General features: G+C 44.1%; 1 protein-coding gene and 1 long non-coding RNA gene across 3 annotated transcripts in view; one reads left to right on the forward strand and one right to left on the reverse strand.

Annotated features, from left to right (window-relative positions):
• Positions 1–7,202: 7,202 nt before the first annotated feature.
• On the reverse strand, positions 7,203–11,494 carry LOC132343025 (uncharacterized). 2 transcript variants are annotated; one of them, XR_009491670.1, is made up of 4 exons: positions 11,408–11,494; positions 10,854–11,081; positions 10,470–10,676; positions 7,203–10,311 (listed from the first exon to the last, which is right to left on the reverse strand). It is a non-coding gene; the product is annotated as an uncharacterized lncRNA (long non-coding RNA). The 2 variants fall into 2 exon arrangements; XR_009491671.1 differs by lacking the exon at positions 10,854–11,081 and having other exon boundaries at positions 11,408–11,493.
• The window catches only part of NLK (nemo like kinase), a 129,607-nt gene continuing 123,782 nt past the window's right edge, over positions 11,379–17,203 (forward strand). The window contains exon 1 of the mRNA NM_001193253.1: positions 11,379–12,601. Within this exon, the coding sequence (NP_001180182.1) occupies positions 12,144–12,601 (458 nt within the window). The 5' untranslated portion in view covers positions 11,379–12,143. The remainder of the gene's footprint in view (positions 12,602–17,203) is intronic.

Consider the following 17,203-nt stretch of genomic DNA (forward strand, 5'->3'; position numbering starts at 1 on the left):
ATGTGTGTAAGCAGCATGAATCGGAGAAGGCAATGGCACCCCACTCCAGTACTCTTGCCTGGAGAATCCCAGGGACGGGTGAGCCTGGTGGGCTGCTGTCTATGGGGTCGCACAGAGTCGGACACGACTGAAGCGACTTAGCAGCAGCAGCAAGCAGCATGAATGGGAACACTTGTGGAAGCCTTGTTTATAGAAGATAAAAAAAGTAACAACTTAAATGGGGAATGAGATAATAAAGTAAGGCACCCCTGCTCTATAGCAGACCTTTCAGTGCTCTATCCACCTGTGTTGTCATGTCCAACTCTTTGTTACCCCTAGGACTGTGGCCCACCAGACTGCTCTGTCCATGGGATTTTTCAGGCAAGAATACCGGAGTGGTTTGACCATTTCCTCCTGCAGAGGATCTTCCTGACCCACGGATCGAACCCACATCTCCTGCATTGGCAGGCAGATTCTTTACCACTGAGCCACTCTTTACCACAGAAGCCCACTCTATCTGTAGAACCTTGGATTTATGATGTTTCTGTTATGCCCACAGACTTTCAACTGCTAGCACCCGCCCCAGTTGTCTAAGGACTTTGGCCACCAGAGCACTCTCTGCCCAGGTGCATGACAAAACAAAAGTATGAAGAAATTAATCCCTTTCTAAAACAGCCCTCAACCAATAGTAAATGGGAGGTGATGGATAAATGCCCCAGCTCTCTTTGGTTAGAGGGTTCCACACCCACGTCACACACCGATTCCCAGAGTTCCCCCTGGATTTGAACTCTGATTACCTACAGTGATCACTTGTTTGATAAAACACCTTTCGTTGGTTTCTTTCCCTTCCTTGTCTCACTTCTCTATCCCTCTACTGCTATTTTCTGAGATCACCTCTCACATAAAGTACTTGTGCTTAAATCCTTGTTTCAGGGTCTCCTTTTGAACACATGTTGAAAGAACAAAACAGAACAATAAATAGATAATTATGAAAAGATATCCAAAACATATTGTTAAGTGAGAAAGTATGTCGTAAAGACTAGACGTGTAGTATAATAGCACATATTTTAAAATTTTTTTTAATTTCTTTTTTTATTTTATTATTGGCTCTTCTGGGTCTTCATTGCTACATGGGCTTTTCTCTAGTTGAGGAGAGCCAGGGCTACCCTCCAGTTGCCATGTTCCGGCTTTTTATCTCAGTGGTATCTCTTGTGGAGCACGGGCTCTAGGTGTGAGCTTCAGTAGTTGCGGCTCCCGGGCTTTAGAGCGCAGGCTCAATAGTCGTGGCGCACGGGCTTAGCTGCTCCTTGGCATGTGGGATCTTCCAGATCAGAGACTGAACCTTCGTCTCCTGCATTGGCAGGCAGATTCTTTACCACTGAGCCAGCAGGGAAGCCCAGCATGTATTTTTAAAACACACAAAAATAAAACCATACATTTATAATTGTGTGTGTGTGTGTGTAAACGTCCATAAAATAGTCTAGTTGGCACGCACACTTAACGGAGAATAGTGGTGACCTCTGAGGAGAGCAGGACTAGACAACAGGGTTAAGGGAGAATTTTCTTAAGTAGAAAACTGAAAAGTTTAAAACAAGACTCTATTTGTGAATTGTTTGTGTTTTTAAAAAATAAAATAAAAAACACTTCTTAATGTGATGGATGAGTTCATTTCACTTCAGCTTAAGAACCAACTCTGGGCACTGGGGATGTGGAGAAAAATAGGAACACAGTCTCCGCCCTTAGGGAGCTCCCAGAGCATCAGACAAGTAAACATCTGTAATGCTGTGTGATAAGCGCCATGATGGAAATAAGCAGAAGGGGCTATGGGAAGCCAGTGGGGCCCAGTCAGCTATCTCTAGAAGAAAACACCATTCCTGCCTTACCTCCCCTGTGGAGTGTTAGGTACATGTCAACCGAAATGACTAGGGTCCAGTTAGCACAGCTGAAAGTGGGACAATTGAGAATTAAGCTTGCCACCCAGTCAGAATAAAGATGGTTTTAATAGAAGACTTATGACATCCCTGGAGGCGTGTCGTATAGGGAGACTTTCAGTGTTGCCAGCACCACCAGGAATCTCCAGTCAGACAATTATATTGGTGAAAGGACCTTGGCCCTTGGAGGGCCACCAGCCAGAGGTCCCACCAGCCTCCCCCCACACGTCCACCCTGTGCCCTGAGACCATGCCCACTGAGCGACCTTCTGCCAATGATTTAGTTTCCTGTGGAACATTGCCTAGAGGAAGAAAATGTACTGACATGAGGAGGCAACTGTTACAATTGAGTTGTCAGTTACATTTTTTACTGAAAGATAGTCCTATGGGGTCACACAGAGTCCGACACGACTGAAGTGACTTAGCAGCAGCAGCAGCAGCAGTCAAGTGGCCTATTTCTTGCCTCTGGGTCTTTAATTTGGGGCCCCTTAGCCCAGTGGTTCTAAGCTTTCTGCACACACATTAAAATCTCCTGGGAAGCTTTTAAAAATACTGATACCCAGGCCAGATCCCATATCGGTTAAATGAGAGTGAAGACCAGGCAGTGGTCAGCTGCCACCCAGGTCCACCTTCAGCAAACTCATTTTGGTAGCTTGAAACCAACCATGGTGGAAGTTTTTATACCATGGAAATGGGTTAAAAAATCACTTTATTTCCCTCTTCCTTTCCCAAGACCTGAGTGGTAAACATTTACCACCATGCCACTGAAGCCAGGCATCAGTAATTTTTAAAGATCCTCAGTTCAGTTCAGTTCAGTCGCTCAGTCGTGTCCGACTCTTTGCGACCCCATGAATCTCAGCACGCCAGGCCTCCCTGTCCATCACCAACTCCCGGAGTTCACTCAGACCCACTTCCATCGAGTCGGTGATGCCATCCAGCCATCTCATCCTCTGTCGTCCCCTTCTCCTCCTGCCCACAATCCCTCCCAGCATCAGAGTCTTTTCCAATGAGTCAACTCTTCGCATGAGGTGGCCAAAGTACTGCAGTTTCAGCTTCAGCATCATTCCTTCCAAAGAAATCCCAGGGCTGATCTCCTTCAGAATGGACTGGTTGGATCTCCTTGCAGTCCAAGGGACTCTCAAGAGTCTTCTCCAACACCACAGTTCAAAAGCATCAATTCTTCGGCGCTCAGCCTTCCTCACAGTCCAACTCTCACATCCATACATGACCACAGGAAAAACCATCGCCTTGACTAGACGGACCTTTGTTGGCAAAATAATGTCTCTGCTTTTGAATATGCTATCTAGGTTGGTCATCACTTTCCTTCCAAGGAGTAAGCATCTTTTAATTTCATGGCTGCAGTCACCATCTGCAGTGATTTTGGAGTCCCAAAAAATAAAGTCGGACACTGTTTCCACTGTTTCCCCATCTGTTTGCCATGAAGTGATGGGACCGGATGCCATGATCTTCGTTTTCTGAATGTTGAGCTTTAAGCCAACTTTTTCACTCTCCACTTTCACTTTCATCAAGAGGCTTTTTAGTTCCTCTTCACCTTCTGCCATAAGGGTGGTGTCATCTGCATATCTGAGGTTATTGATATTTCTCCCGGCAACCTTGATTCCAGCCTGTGTTTCTTCCAGTCCAGCGTTTCTCATGATGTACTCTGCATATAAGTTAAATAAGCAGGGTGACAATATACAGCCTTGACGTACTCCTTTTCCTATTTGGAACCAGTCTATTGTTCCATGTCCAGTTCTAACTGTTGCTTCCTGACCTGCATACAGATTTCTCAAGAGGCAGGTCAGGTGGTCTGGTATTCCCATCTCTTTTAGAATTTTCCACAGTTTATTGTGATCCACACAGTCAAAGGCTTTGGCATAGTCAATAAAGATCCTCAGATGATTCTAATTTGCAGCAAGGCCTGGAAATCAGTCTTAGCCTTGGTCTACACAGTGCTCATTGTGGTTCTTGAAGAACTTGGTTTCACCTGCTATTCTAGGAATGGGTGTTTAAGGCTGCAGCTCTCTTTCTAACCTGGAACCACCACTTTAAGGGTTTTTTGTTGTTGTTGTATAGTCACTAAGTCGTGTCTGACTCTTTGCAACCCACCAGACTCCTCTGTTCATAGCAGTTCCTGGGCAAGAATACTGGAGTGGGTTGCCATTTTCTTCTCCATGGAATCTTCCTGAACCAGGGATCAAACCTGCATCTCCTGCATTGCAAGTGGATTCTTTACTGTTGAGCCATCAGGAAAGCTCAGTTAAGGGCTTTTAGGGAGAACAACTTTTATTCTATTCTGGAGACTGATCTCTGCAACTTGATATCTTGGGAGTGGGAAGGTAAAAGTTTTGTACAAGGCTCATTATTGTCCTTTTAGTGAAAAGTATCTTGTCACATGTGGAGTCCAAGCTGAAAATGAATTCACAGGATATTTCCTATACAACATTATGAAATATGCTTTTTTATTGTATGTCCAGTGCATGTGAGTTATACTTTCATTTATTGATTTAAGAAGTCAGAATGACCAAAGGCACCTACAACTGTTAAACATTGCAATTTTATCACATAGTTTTAAACTTTTTAATAAAACTAACTTTAAGAGAAAATGTTCATCACTTAGTAACCTGGGAAGGAGAAAATTGTTGGACATTGCCTGGTTCTCTTGGCCAAGGACATGAGTCGGGGCTAAGGTATGGTCCTCAGGTTTGGAGTTGGGATGAGCATTTCACCTCAGGCCTAAAAGATGGAGAGGGGTAAGATGAGACCAGAGTTCTCAGATTCGTGCAAAGGGAGCAGGAGCTCTCGTGGGGTTTAAGCTATGTTGTTAACTTGAGTGGGAGCCTGGCTCTGGGGGAAAAAGGCCCAAGGCTTCAGGGGGCCTGGACAACACATGAACTTGGATTTGTCTGGCTTTACCTAGTCCCAGCTTCTTACCATACCCCATTTCTCTGGAAACCACTGGAAATGGAGACACCAAGGGAAAAAAAATTGATGAGTAACCAAAACATAGAAGGAAGGAAGCTACCTAATTGAGCTGCTCATCTATGTTAGGCACTGTGCTTGGTCTTTCATATGTTAATACATGGCCCTATTTAATGCTCTCAATATCTCTTCGAAGTAGATATTATTTTCTACTTCAAAACAGATGAAGAAACTAAAGCTCAAAAATGTTAAGTACCCAAAGTCGCATAGCCTCCTCAGACAACTCATGAGGGGAGCCAGTTCTTGGAAGAAAGGGAAGATCACCTCCCACTTCCTGCACATTCTATTCCTGCTTATGCATTCTGATGTCCTGCTTGCTTTTTTAGGCGTTAAGTGCTATCCTGCTGAGTCACTTCCGACTTCTTGTTCATCATGCTCAGCTCCTGAAAATGGAATGGATGGAAAGGGCTGGATATTGTACTGTCTGGTGATGCGTTTAAGGAGAACTGAGTGTCTGTCAGGCTGGCTCCCCATGGACGGAATGCTGGGGATGTGAACTGAGCAGCGCCTGAAGTGTGTTTCTCATCTGACACATAGGACACTTTGCCTTGGATTGTAATGCTAATAATAACCACTCCACTTACTGCCACCCATGAGGAGCCAGGCAGGCCCTGGGCTTGTGCTTTCCATGACTGTCTATTTGAATCATCACAACAGTTGGAGAAGTCAGGGATCCTGTATTTTATGGACAAGGAAATTCAGACTAAGACAGGTTAGGGAATTTGCCCTAGATCATAACAGCTAGTAGGTGGCAGAGCAGGGATTCAAATCCATAATCTAGATCTGTGCTGTTTCATAAGATAACCACTAGCCACATGAGGCTGTGTGTGTGCGTTCTGTTACTCAGTCGTGTCCAACTCTTTGTGACCCCATGGACTGCAGCCTGCCATGCTCCTCTGTCCATGGGATTCTCCAGCAAGAATAGTGGAGTAGGTTGCCCTTTCCAGGGGATCTTCCCAATGCAGGGATCAAACCTGCGTCTCCTGCATTGGCAGGCAAATTCTTCATCACTGCGCCACCTGGGAAGCCCCACATGAGGCTATTCAGTTCAGTTCACTCGCTCAGTCATGTCCAACTCTTTGCAACCCCATGAATCGCAGCACACCAGGCCTCCCTGTCCATCACCAACTCCCGGAGTTCACCCAGACTCACGTCCATTGAGACAGTGATGCCATCCAGCCATCTCATCCTCTGTCATCCCCTTCTCCTCCTGCCCCCAATCCCTCCCAGCATCAGAGTCTTTTCCAATGAGTCAACTCTTCGCATGAGGTGGCCAAAGTACTGGAGTTTCAGCTTCAGCATCATTCCCTCCAAAGAAATCCCAGGGCTGATCTCCTTCAGAATGGACTGGTTGGATCTCCTTGCAGTCCAAGGGACTCTCAAGAGTCTTCTCCAACACCACAGTTCAAAAGCATCAATTCTTCGGCGCTCAGCCTTCTTCACAGTCCAACTCTCACATCCATACATGACCACAGGAAAAACCATAGCCTTGACTAGATGAACCTTTGTTGGCAAAGTAATGTCTCTGCTTTTCAATGTGCTATCTAGGTTGGTCATCACTTTCCTTCCAAGGAGTAAGCGTCTTTTAATTTCATGGCTGCAGTCACCATCTGCAGTGATTTTGGAGCCCCCCGAAATAAAGTCTGACACTGTTTCCACTGTTTCTCCATCTATTTCACATGAAGTGATGGGACCAGATGCCACGATCTTCGTTTTCTGAATGTTGAGCTTTAAGCCTACTTTTTCACTGTCCTCTTTCACTTTCATCAAGAGGCTTTTTAGTTCCTCTTCACTTTCTGCCATAAGGGTGGTGTCATGAGGCTATAGAGCACTTGAAATGTAAACAGTATGACAGAAGAAATTGAATTTTTAATTCAGTTGAGATGTGCTATTAATGCAAAATATGTACCAGATTCCAAAGACTTAGTATCTATATCAATATCTATATTTATATATACACAATCTTTTTTTACATTGATTATATACTTAACATGACAAATTTTGCATGTTAGATAAAAAGTATTAAATTACAAATAGAATTAGTTTTTTTAACTTTTTAAAAATTAATTGTTATTGGAGTACAGTTGTTTTACAATGTTGTGCTAGTTTCTACTATATAGCAAACTGAATGAGCTATACATATTATACATCCCCTTTTTTTGGATTTCCTTCCCATTTAAGTCATCACAGAGCATTCTTTTTAATGTGACTACTAGAACATTAAAAATTTTTTACGTTACTCATTATATTTCTACTGGACAGAGCTGACCTAAATGACCTAATGGTCATTAGACTAGTGATTTCCCAATACTTTTGATAAATTTTTGGAGCACAAATCTCCAATTCACATAGTTTTATTTATACATAATATACATGAACACTACTCTGTATATTATGTACATTATAAAACATTGACCAAATGGATGCTTTAAAAAGATGAAATAAAAAGAGAGCAGAAATAGAAGTTGTACTAATTTCTTTCTGGAGGCCAGACAGTGGTGCATTTTGTGCACCACTTAGAGTCCGCACACATCATTTTGGAAACTCTTGCATCAGACACTGAGAGCTCCTTCCTGAAAGAGTCTATTAATTTGCATCTCCCTGGGGTTCCCTGGTTGTTCAGACAGTGAAGAATCTGACTGTGGTGCAGGAGACCCAGGTTAAATCCCTGGGTCGGGAAGATACCCTGAAAATGGAATGGCTACCCACTCCAGTATTCTTGCCTGGAGAATCCCATGGACAGAGAAGACGAGGGGGCTACAGTCCATGGGGTCTCAAAGAGTCAGACACGACTGAGTGATTAACACTTCACTTTTTATTTCTGTATTGTTGAACCTAGTGCAATATCTAGATATAGTTGGTGTTCAGTAAATATTTGTGGCAGGAATAAATAGCTCTTTATATGCAATAACTTTCTGGTGGTTTGGATGTATTTATTTCACATGCATTGAGCCCTTTCTAGGTCCCAGGTACTATACTAGAGAGTCAAGAGTAAAAGTTTCAGTCAGTCAGTCAATTCAGTTGCTCAGTTGTGTCCGACTCTTTTCGACCCCATGAATCGCAGCACGCCAGGCCTCCCTGTCCATCACCAACTCCCAGAGTTCACCCAAACTCATGTCCATCGAGTAGGTGATGCTGTCCAGCCATCTCATCCTCTGTTGTCCCCTTCTCCTCCTGACCCCAATCCCTCCCAGGATCAGAGTCTTTTCCAAAGAGTCCACTCTTTGCATGAGGTGGCCAAAGTATTGGAGTTTCAGCTTTAGCATCAGTCCTTCCAAAGAAATCCCAGGACTGATCTCCTTTAGAATGGATTGGTTGGATCTCCTTGCAGTCCAAGGGAGTCTCAAGAGTCTTCTCCAACACCTTAGGAAGACTCAAAAAAAAAAAAAAAAAAGAATACAGTCCCTTTGCTCTAGGCCAGTGCTTCTCAAACTTCAGTGCATGTAAGAATCACCTGGAGGGCTTATTAAACAGATCCCTGCCCCTCCCACCCCAAGATTCTGATTGAAAGAGAATGAACATATACTGTCAGGAACTTTAAAGTTAGTTAAATTGCCTAAATCATTCAGCTAGTGAATAGCAGAGCTTGGATTGGCACCCACTTCTGCTCTCAGAAATACATACAAATCTTTATTGCCTTCACCTTTTAGACACGGCTCAAGGAACCAGACTCAAGGAACACTGGGTGGAACAGAGAAGCTTCCTGTCCTGGTCAAACTCAGTAAACAATGAAAATTAAAAGAGTTCTCAAAATAAATAAATAAACAGTTCTCAGTGCTATGAGGGATGTAGTGCCATGGAAATATTTAAGAGAAACACGTATTCTACCATAGGGTTAGGGAAATCTTTTCAGAAAGAGAAGTGAAGACCAGAAGTATAAGTTAGAATGGGAGTTGGGAGTGTTTGGAGCTGATGATATGCATGAAGGCAACAAACCATTTGAGAAACTGAAAGAAATGCGGAATGTCTGGAGTATATAAGGCTGTGAAGGGAGGCAGGAACCAGATCCAGCTGGGCTATTTAGACTTATTGACTTTTTCAAGGATAGGGGTGTGGTCAGACTTGTGTTTTTAAAAGATTGTAATGCTCTCAGTGGATGAGAGATTAGAGGAGAACTATCCTATAGGTAGGGAAAGTGAAAGTTGCTCATTTGTGTCTGACTCTTTGCGACCCAGGCCAGAGTACTGGAGTGTGTAGCCATTCCCTTCTCCAGGGGATCTTCCCAAACCAGGGATGGAACCCAGGTTCCTGCAATCTCCCGCATTGCAGGCAGATTCTGTACCAGCTGAGCCACCAAGGAAGCCCTGTAGACAGGGAGATCGTAATTAAAGATGCTACAATGGCACCCCACTCCAGTACTCTTGCCTGGAAAATCCCATGGACGGAGGAGCCTGGTAGGCTGCAGTCCAATGGGGTCGCTAAGAGTCAGACATGACTAAGCGATTTCATTTTCACTTTTCACTTTCATGCATTGGAGAAGGAAATAGCAAACCACTCCAGTATTCTTCCCTGGAGAATCCCAGGGACAGAGGAGCCTAGTGGGCTGCCGTCTATGGGGCTGCACAGAGTCGGACACGACTGAAGCGACTTGGCAGCAGCAGCAGCAGCACAGGCATGCATTTAGGTAATACTGTGGTAACTGCGGAGAAGGGTGTGTGTGTGTATGTGTGTGTTTGATAGAAAGTGATGCTGTTAGTCGCTCCGTTGTGTCTGACTCTTTGGGACCCCGTGAACTCTAGCCCGCCAGAGCTGATTTCTCAAGGCAAGAATACTGGAGTGGGTTGTCATTGCCTTCTCCAGGGGATCTTCCTGAGCCAGGGGTCGAACCTGAGTCTCCCACATTGCGGGCACAGTCTTCACCATCTAAGCCATGAGGGAAGCCCATGTGTTTAAGTGTTCAGAAGTGTTTAAGACTTGATGATTGATTAGAAGGGAAGGAGTGGGCAGGCAGGAGAGAAATCAATGATGATTTCCAGGGTTCTGAGTGCACAGTTTTAGTAAGGGTAAGGTCTGTAAGCTTATTATTTCGTATTTTTAAAGAAAAGTAGATTTAGGTAAGTGAGGTTATGTGAAAGTAAACTTTATTTTAGTAAACTTTCAATGACTAGAATTTATTAGAAAGTATGGGATAGAATTTATTAGAAAGTATGGGATAAAATTACAGTCTTTGTGGTTAGGTTTATTATTTTTGTTGTTTTAATTATATCTATAGGCCTATTGTTCCATGAGCGTGTTAGTTGTGAAAACTGGAAATAATGTCTTTTTGCCACTAAGAGGATTAGCCATGGAAGACCAGCTGTAGGTTATGAACCATCAGTCTTTGAGTTTCTTTTGTGATCGCCCTGATGAATAACCTTGATTGAGTTTCTGAAGCTCGACATCCCCTCTTGGCGCCACCTATTTCTCCACACCTGAAGTCTCTAAAAGGGATAGTAGATGGTTCCTATCAATGGATGATTTGGACTCCGCCTTCTTCCTCTAGGTCCCGCCCTCTTCCCTGAAACCACACCCCCTTTCAGTTGGCCCGCCCCTTGAGGAGGTCGTCGCTGATATGACAGCGATTCTCCACAATCCTGACCTATAGGAGATCGGAAGGGTGGGACCGAAATCAATTTCCTTTTTCATTTGTCAAATCAAATGTCTATCTGGTTCCAGTCTCAGCCCACTTCCTCTTCAAGCCAATGATTGGTTGCTCTGTTTTTGCTCCCCGGCTCACGATTGGTTCTTTCGTTCCAACCCTCTCTTCCAGCTTTTGCAGGCGGGATTAGCACGCAGCTTCCTGCTCCTGCCAAAAAAATAAAAGAAGAAAAAGAAAAGAGGAGAGAGGCGAAAGAAAATGTCACGGAGATCTTTGGTGTTTAATTCGCTTTTGGCCTTGTCGGTCAGGCCCAACTCTGCCTTTTGATTGGTTTTTCTATCTGCCCATCCTGGGTCGGGGGCGGGATTTCCCCAGGAGACCCACATCTTGTCGCCACTGGCCGAACAGTGCGCCTGTCTGAAGCTGCCGGCCCAGGATTGGAGGCGGACGCGGACAGGTGGGCGTGGATTGGCTAGGGCAGCCGGTCAGTGTGAGGCGGGGGCGGGGCCTCGGCGGCTGGTTGCGCGTGTCCGCCGCTGGCTCCGCTCTATCCGGCTTTGCTAGGGGAGGTGAGTCCGGCCGCGGCGGCACCGGCGGCTGAGGAGGCGGCGGCTGAGGAGAAAGCGGCCACAGCGGCTGAGGAGAAAGCGGCCGCGGGGACGGAAGCCGGGTGGGGGGGAGGGGGGGAGACGGAGCAGCCTTGAGCCCTGCGGGGGCCGTCGCGCGGGGGGACCCACCCGCTCTCCCCCCCAACCCTCCTCAGTAGAAGCAGCCGGCGGCGGGGGCAGGAGTCAGTCCGCTTCCGACTGCACCCCGCCCGCCTCCCGGGGCTCCCATTCTTTGGCCCCGGGACCCTAACCTCCTCCCGGGGCGGTTCCCTCTGTCTCGGCGTCCGAGTGCTGCCCACCTCTCTTTCATTCCTCCCCGCACCTCCTTACCTTCACTTTGCCCCGGTTCTCTTTCTCCTCTCTGTCCTGCCCTGTCGCCTCCTCTGCTCACTCTGTCCCTCCTGCCTCCTTCCCTGGCTCTTTTCTGTTCGGGAAAGTTTAGTCCCCCCCCCGCTCCAATCAGGTCAACCTGACGAGGAGTAGGGGGAGATGTAGGAAGGCCTGAGAGTTCGAGGGGGGGGCAGCTGGTTTCCCTGAACATTTCCCCCCATCTTTTCACTTTGGGGTGGTGGAATTTTTTTCAGTTGCATTTTTGAGGAGGTGGTAGGTGTTTAGAAAAGGATGTGGGAATGGAAGGGGTAGATGAGTCAAGCCTCTTACAAGATTCCAAGGGTGGTGTGTTACCTGATCCTTTTCGCGTGTGGAGTTCAGGAGGTCGGGAGGTTTGGCCTTCATTCCCACATTCAAAGTTGGAACCTCCCCCGAATTAAGCATGGAGTTTTAGTATCCACTTGTGGCAGGAAACCTGGGGGGAAGGGGTCCCTTTTTCCTTTTTCTTTTTCTTTTATTTTTTTGGGGGGGCAACCCACACCCTTCCACACACGCTCACCCCCAACTTAAACACCAAGATCCTCTAACTTGTCTGGATTGACTGATGAAGACATAAAGCCAGTTCCGCTCCATGTTTTTTGGAGGTGGAGTGAGTGGTTTTTTCCTTCATTTTTAAATGGCCAAATGACAGCTTGACCCAGTTTGCTTTCCAATCAAAGGGCATTTTTTTTTTTGAATGTCTCTTTGTGGCGCAAGAGCCAACGCAAAAATGATGGCGGCTTACAATGGCGGTACATCTGCGGCAGCAGCAGGGCACCACCACCACCATCACCACCACCTTCCACACCTCCCTCCTCCTCACCTTCACCACCACCACCACCCTCAGCACCATCTTCATCCCGGGTCGGCTGCTGCGGTCCACCCCGTGCAGCAGCATACTTCCTCGGCAGCTGCGGCAGCCGCCGCCGCAGCCGCAGCTGCAGCCATGTTAAACCCTGGGCAACAGCAGCCTTACTTCCCATCACCGGCACCGGGTCAGGCTCCGGGACCAGCTGCAGCAGCCCCAGCTCAGGTACAGGCTGCCGCAGCTGCCACAGTTAAGGCGCACCATCATCAGCACTCGCATCATCCACAACAGCAGCTGGATATTGAGCCGGATAGACCTATTGGATATGGAGCCTTTGGTGTCGTCTGGTGAGTATCCAAGGAAGAATCACGACTTCTGGTGTCTTCTCAAGGTTGCTGGGCAAGGCCTTTTCTCATGGTTTTTCTCCATGTCGACCCAAGTGGAACAAGCTGCTCAACTATAGGAAGTCACCCTTCATTACCTGGTAAAAGGGGCCTGATGGCATTGGCTGTCTAGGCTTAAGCTTTGAAGTCCTGGCCAGTTTTGGTGGAGCACCCTCTGTTGAACTCACAGAAGTTTGTTGTCTACCAGACTTACAGCGTAGGACCTAAGGAAGCCACTGAATGGAGAATCAGTAAATAGGTGAATGCATGGAACGCTTATTCCTCTACAGACCTTGGCCGTCCCTCATGTTTGATTGAGTTTGAATCAGTTGCCCAGTTGGAGCAGATGTCACAACTGACCCAAACTGGATTCCTTACCATTGTCTGGTCGTTGGGGTATACTTTCCACAACTATTTTGCTCTTTCTCTCTCTTCATTCCTTAATTTGTGATCGCGATCCCCAAAGGAAGATAGGGTTCATATTTGAACCAGTTAAGTCGTTTCGTGAGTGAGTGGTTTATTTTAAACCATAAAGCTACAGTTGGGAAGTATGTAGCTTTAGCCTTTTGATAAGAATGCATTAAATATAGCATCACACATGAGTACCACAATTGAGGTCAGTAGACTGTAACTATGCAGTGGCCCACATTCAGTGTAATGTTTTAGTGTCATTTAGTGGCTTGTAAGTTGCTCTTATCCCTTGGTTGGTTGCTGTAGTAGGGAGTGTGCTTTTAAAACATGAAACTGGTCTATTCTTGCTGCGGCTAGTATAAATTTTTTTAAAGTCTGAGGGCTTCTTAAATGCAACATTTTGTCATTTTGTCTATTCTTTTTAGGAAGATTAGTAGTTTATAGTAAAATGTGTTTATCATTGTAGGGTCCTGTTTCTATCAAAACTAGAGTGAACTGAGTTTTTCTCCCCAAGGAGTAAGTATTCTGGTGTGAATAGATGAATTGATGTTTTCAGTGCTTCAAAAATAGATTCCTTCAACTATATCCTGATTTAAAAAAAGAAAAGATTCTTGTTAATGTCTAGAAAAGCCCCCATCACCTAGAGAAAATGAACTCTTTGGAACTAGCCTGGTAAGCGTCTCCTTTGATCATTGCTTTTCAGGCTGTAATTGATATGAATTTCATTTTTGCATTACATCTGGCCATCTTTATTTACATTTCAGATTTTATAAACTAGGCTACTAAGTGATCCAATCTATCTTTTTTTAACCTGGTAAAGTCCAGTGTTTTCCCAGTGAGCTCTCCAAGGAGGTTGCTGCTGCAGTGCTCTGTTCTCCAAGGTGTGTGGGATTCCTGGTGGGAAAGAGGGTAGCCGGTAATGGTGCCTCTTCAGTCTCTGCTCAGGGACCTGCCTGTTCTTGACTTCCTGTCTTCCCTTCCATATCCTGTCCTCAGGGACTACACGGTGAACTGCTGTTCCTTGTCTAACCCTGGAGGATTTCAAAGCTGAGGGGAGGAAAAAGATTGTAATTTTGTCATTGATTTACTGAGAATTTGTTTGGATTTTCTTAGACCTGGATGCTCTTTAGTTTAGTGCTTTGCATACAGTGCTAAGAACTGGAGATGTGCTGACAAGGAAATGGGTTGCAGGATTCTGGACTGTGTTCTAAAGGTGTTATTTGCTCTTCATTTCTATCAACTGGTGATGGGGTTTGTAGAAGTTTTAACTTAAAGTTGGTGCTAAGGGAATTTCTTTTTTCTTTTTTTTTAAGGGAAGGGAGATAAGGAACTGGAGTGCTGAAACATATCCCACAGCAAACATCCTGGTAGTGGTGTTCTAAATTACCAGTACATGAAAATCCAAATGCTTGATTTGAATCCATTCTAGATTCTTTCCTTGACTGACCCCTTCTACCACCCATGGAGTTCATTCCGTGCACTTGAAGCGCCTCCATTTGTGACCGTCTTCCACTGTGCACCAGTGGTTTTGTACTTGCCCTGTCTGATCACATTTGTGAGCCCAATGAGGGTAGTGACTGGGCCTGCTAGAGTACTTTTTTTCTCCGCAGCACAGTGCTGTGGCATCTTTGCTGCTTGGTTACTTGATCTCCTGGTCAGGCCTTCTTTGTTCTTTAACCAAGTTTTTCTACTTAGCTGCATTGAATGTTTTTATTAGCTGTTACAGGTGAAATACAATTCGGTATGAAAAAAAAGGAAAAGAGTTCCAGGTGTGTGTTTTAGTATGCAAATACTTTTCTATTTTTGTATTTACATATTTATAACTTGCTGTCTGAATTGCTTATTATATTTGAAATTTAATTGCTGTATGACCCAAGTAAGATTGTTAAAACTAGAAATTTGAATGACAGACCACAGTGAATTGCCCTAGTATTTTCAAACCCAAGCTGAAGATGTTAGTGAGCTTTTTTTACTTTTTAACTAACTGTGAAGATTTTTCTTTTTAATTTAGAAGGCACTTAATGACTCTGAAACAACTATTTTCTAAAGTGGTTAAAGTAGAACGTAAAAATATTCTCCTAATGACACATCATTTAATTCAAAGCACCATATAACTACTTGGGCATTATAAGATTCACTTAGACTCAAATATGTTTAATGCATTTTGCAAGTATTTTCCTTCTGTCATGGCATATGAGCGGAAACTGTATGCGCTCTCGTTTCTTTTTCTGGACGTGTACCCAGTGGTACTGAACTGATAGCTAAGTGTTGCTTATAATTTTGAGGGATATTGTTGTTCCTCCATGTACACAAGGAGAGATATTTGTAGAGGTGATGCAGCATTTTACCATTCTGATTTCTCACTGAACAATTTAGTCTACCAGGCTTGATTTATCTTTCTGCTGAATTTAACTATTGGAATAACTTATCAGTATTGGACAGTTGTGTAAAAGTAGTGAATTACCTATTAGCTTGCTGGTAAAGGTGGTGCTTTGACAGTTCAATTAAGGTTTCATTAACAACTGTCTGCTGTGCTTTATCTCAAAGTAAAGATTCCAGTTTACCTAGTAATATGATCATGGAGTAGCCTGAGATACATTCATTGCCAGCGATAGAATATTGTTCATGGGTTATCAAAGCATCATATATAATTTGACCTTCTTTATCAGATAACAAGGCTTCCAAATGCCCTTATGGATATTTTCACAATGCAAAACCAAAGCACAAAACAACTCACAGACAGAAACCTGACTTGTTCTGTGAGAATGTCAATATCTTTTTGTCTGTAGTTAACATTTGCCAGATGGAAAGTAAGTTAGGTTGTTCTTAAAGATGTAACAACTTTGGGACAAAGAGTATTACAACATAAAGCCTTCAGGGGCTCTTGAAGTGTATACTTTTGAGAATTGGAGGAAACTGACCGCATGAGAAAGGTTTGAGAACTGCAGAACCCAAGCAGTTTTGACTTTGGCAGCCAAAAATACCAGACTGAATTAATGGTACATATTGCTACCTTGATGATTTATGAAATCAGCATTTTTTACTGTCTGGGATTGCATTCAGTTTGTTGCCTTTGTTCTCCAAGTTAAATTGGAGAACTTTGAATTGTATTACTCTAATACTTTCAGCAGGTTACTTTTATATGAACTTTGAAACTCAAGCATCACTGTAGTGATACTTACTAGCTGTGTGATCTTGATACATTGTTTAACCTCTCTCTGTTTCTCATCTATAAAGTAAGGATAATAATAGCATTCATTTCATTCCATTGGTTTGAGGATTAAATGAAGGTAATCCTTGTAAACCATTGAGTATATTGTTTAGCACACAGTAAGCACTCAATAAATGTTAGCTGTTTTTTATTGTGGTTATTATTGGTAGGAAAATCAAACTTGTGTAAATGTTCATAGATGTGGCTTCACATATGGTCAGATTTATCAGGTAGAATCAAAATGCAGGCTATGAAATTCTCCAGGCAAGAATACTGGAGTGGGTAGCCATTCCCTGTTTCCAGGGGAGTCTTCCAGACCCAGGGATTGAACCCAGTTCTGCACTGCAGGCAGTGTCTTTACCATTTGAGCCACCAGAGAAGCCCACTGTTTTTAGAGGCATGACTTTAAATACCTAGAGTGTCCTCTTAGTTCTGCTATATGCCAAGGGGTTGAATTTAGAGTTAGGGTAAAGTATTCTGTTGTCTCAATTAATTAAAAGCAAATGCATTTTTTAAAAGCACAATATGTATGTTTACATGGACTTGTTACATAAAGTCCATATGTTACATGGACTTTACATGTTCTAGCCAGATCATCTGTACTCATTTAGGCAATATTATAGATTTCCATACCTGGAAGGAAATTAATTTTTTTTTCCCTCAGAATGTAACAAATGAAGGACATCCTTGTTGTCAAAGTTCACCTTTAGTGGAGATTCATTTTACTTGTGTATGGATGAACAGGTGTGAATTGTTAAAGACGATCCCAGTGAGGTGGGGGAAATATGTATGGTTTAATGAAAAATTACTCAGTGTAAATCCTTTTGCGTGGCAGGGATTGTCTAGCTTCCTCATCTTGTGAAAATTAGAGGCATCATGTATTTTCTGATGTTTTCTCCAGTCCTCTTACTCCCCAAGTAGCAAACTGAAATTTGGAAAATTGA

This window comes from Bos taurus, chromosome 19, assembly GCF_002263795.3.
Source record: "Bos taurus isolate L1 Dominette 01449 registration number 42190680 breed Hereford chromosome 19, ARS-UCD2.0, whole genome shotgun sequence".
NCBI classification, from domain to species: Eukaryota; Metazoa; Chordata; class Mammalia; order Artiodactyla; family Bovidae; genus Bos; species Bos taurus.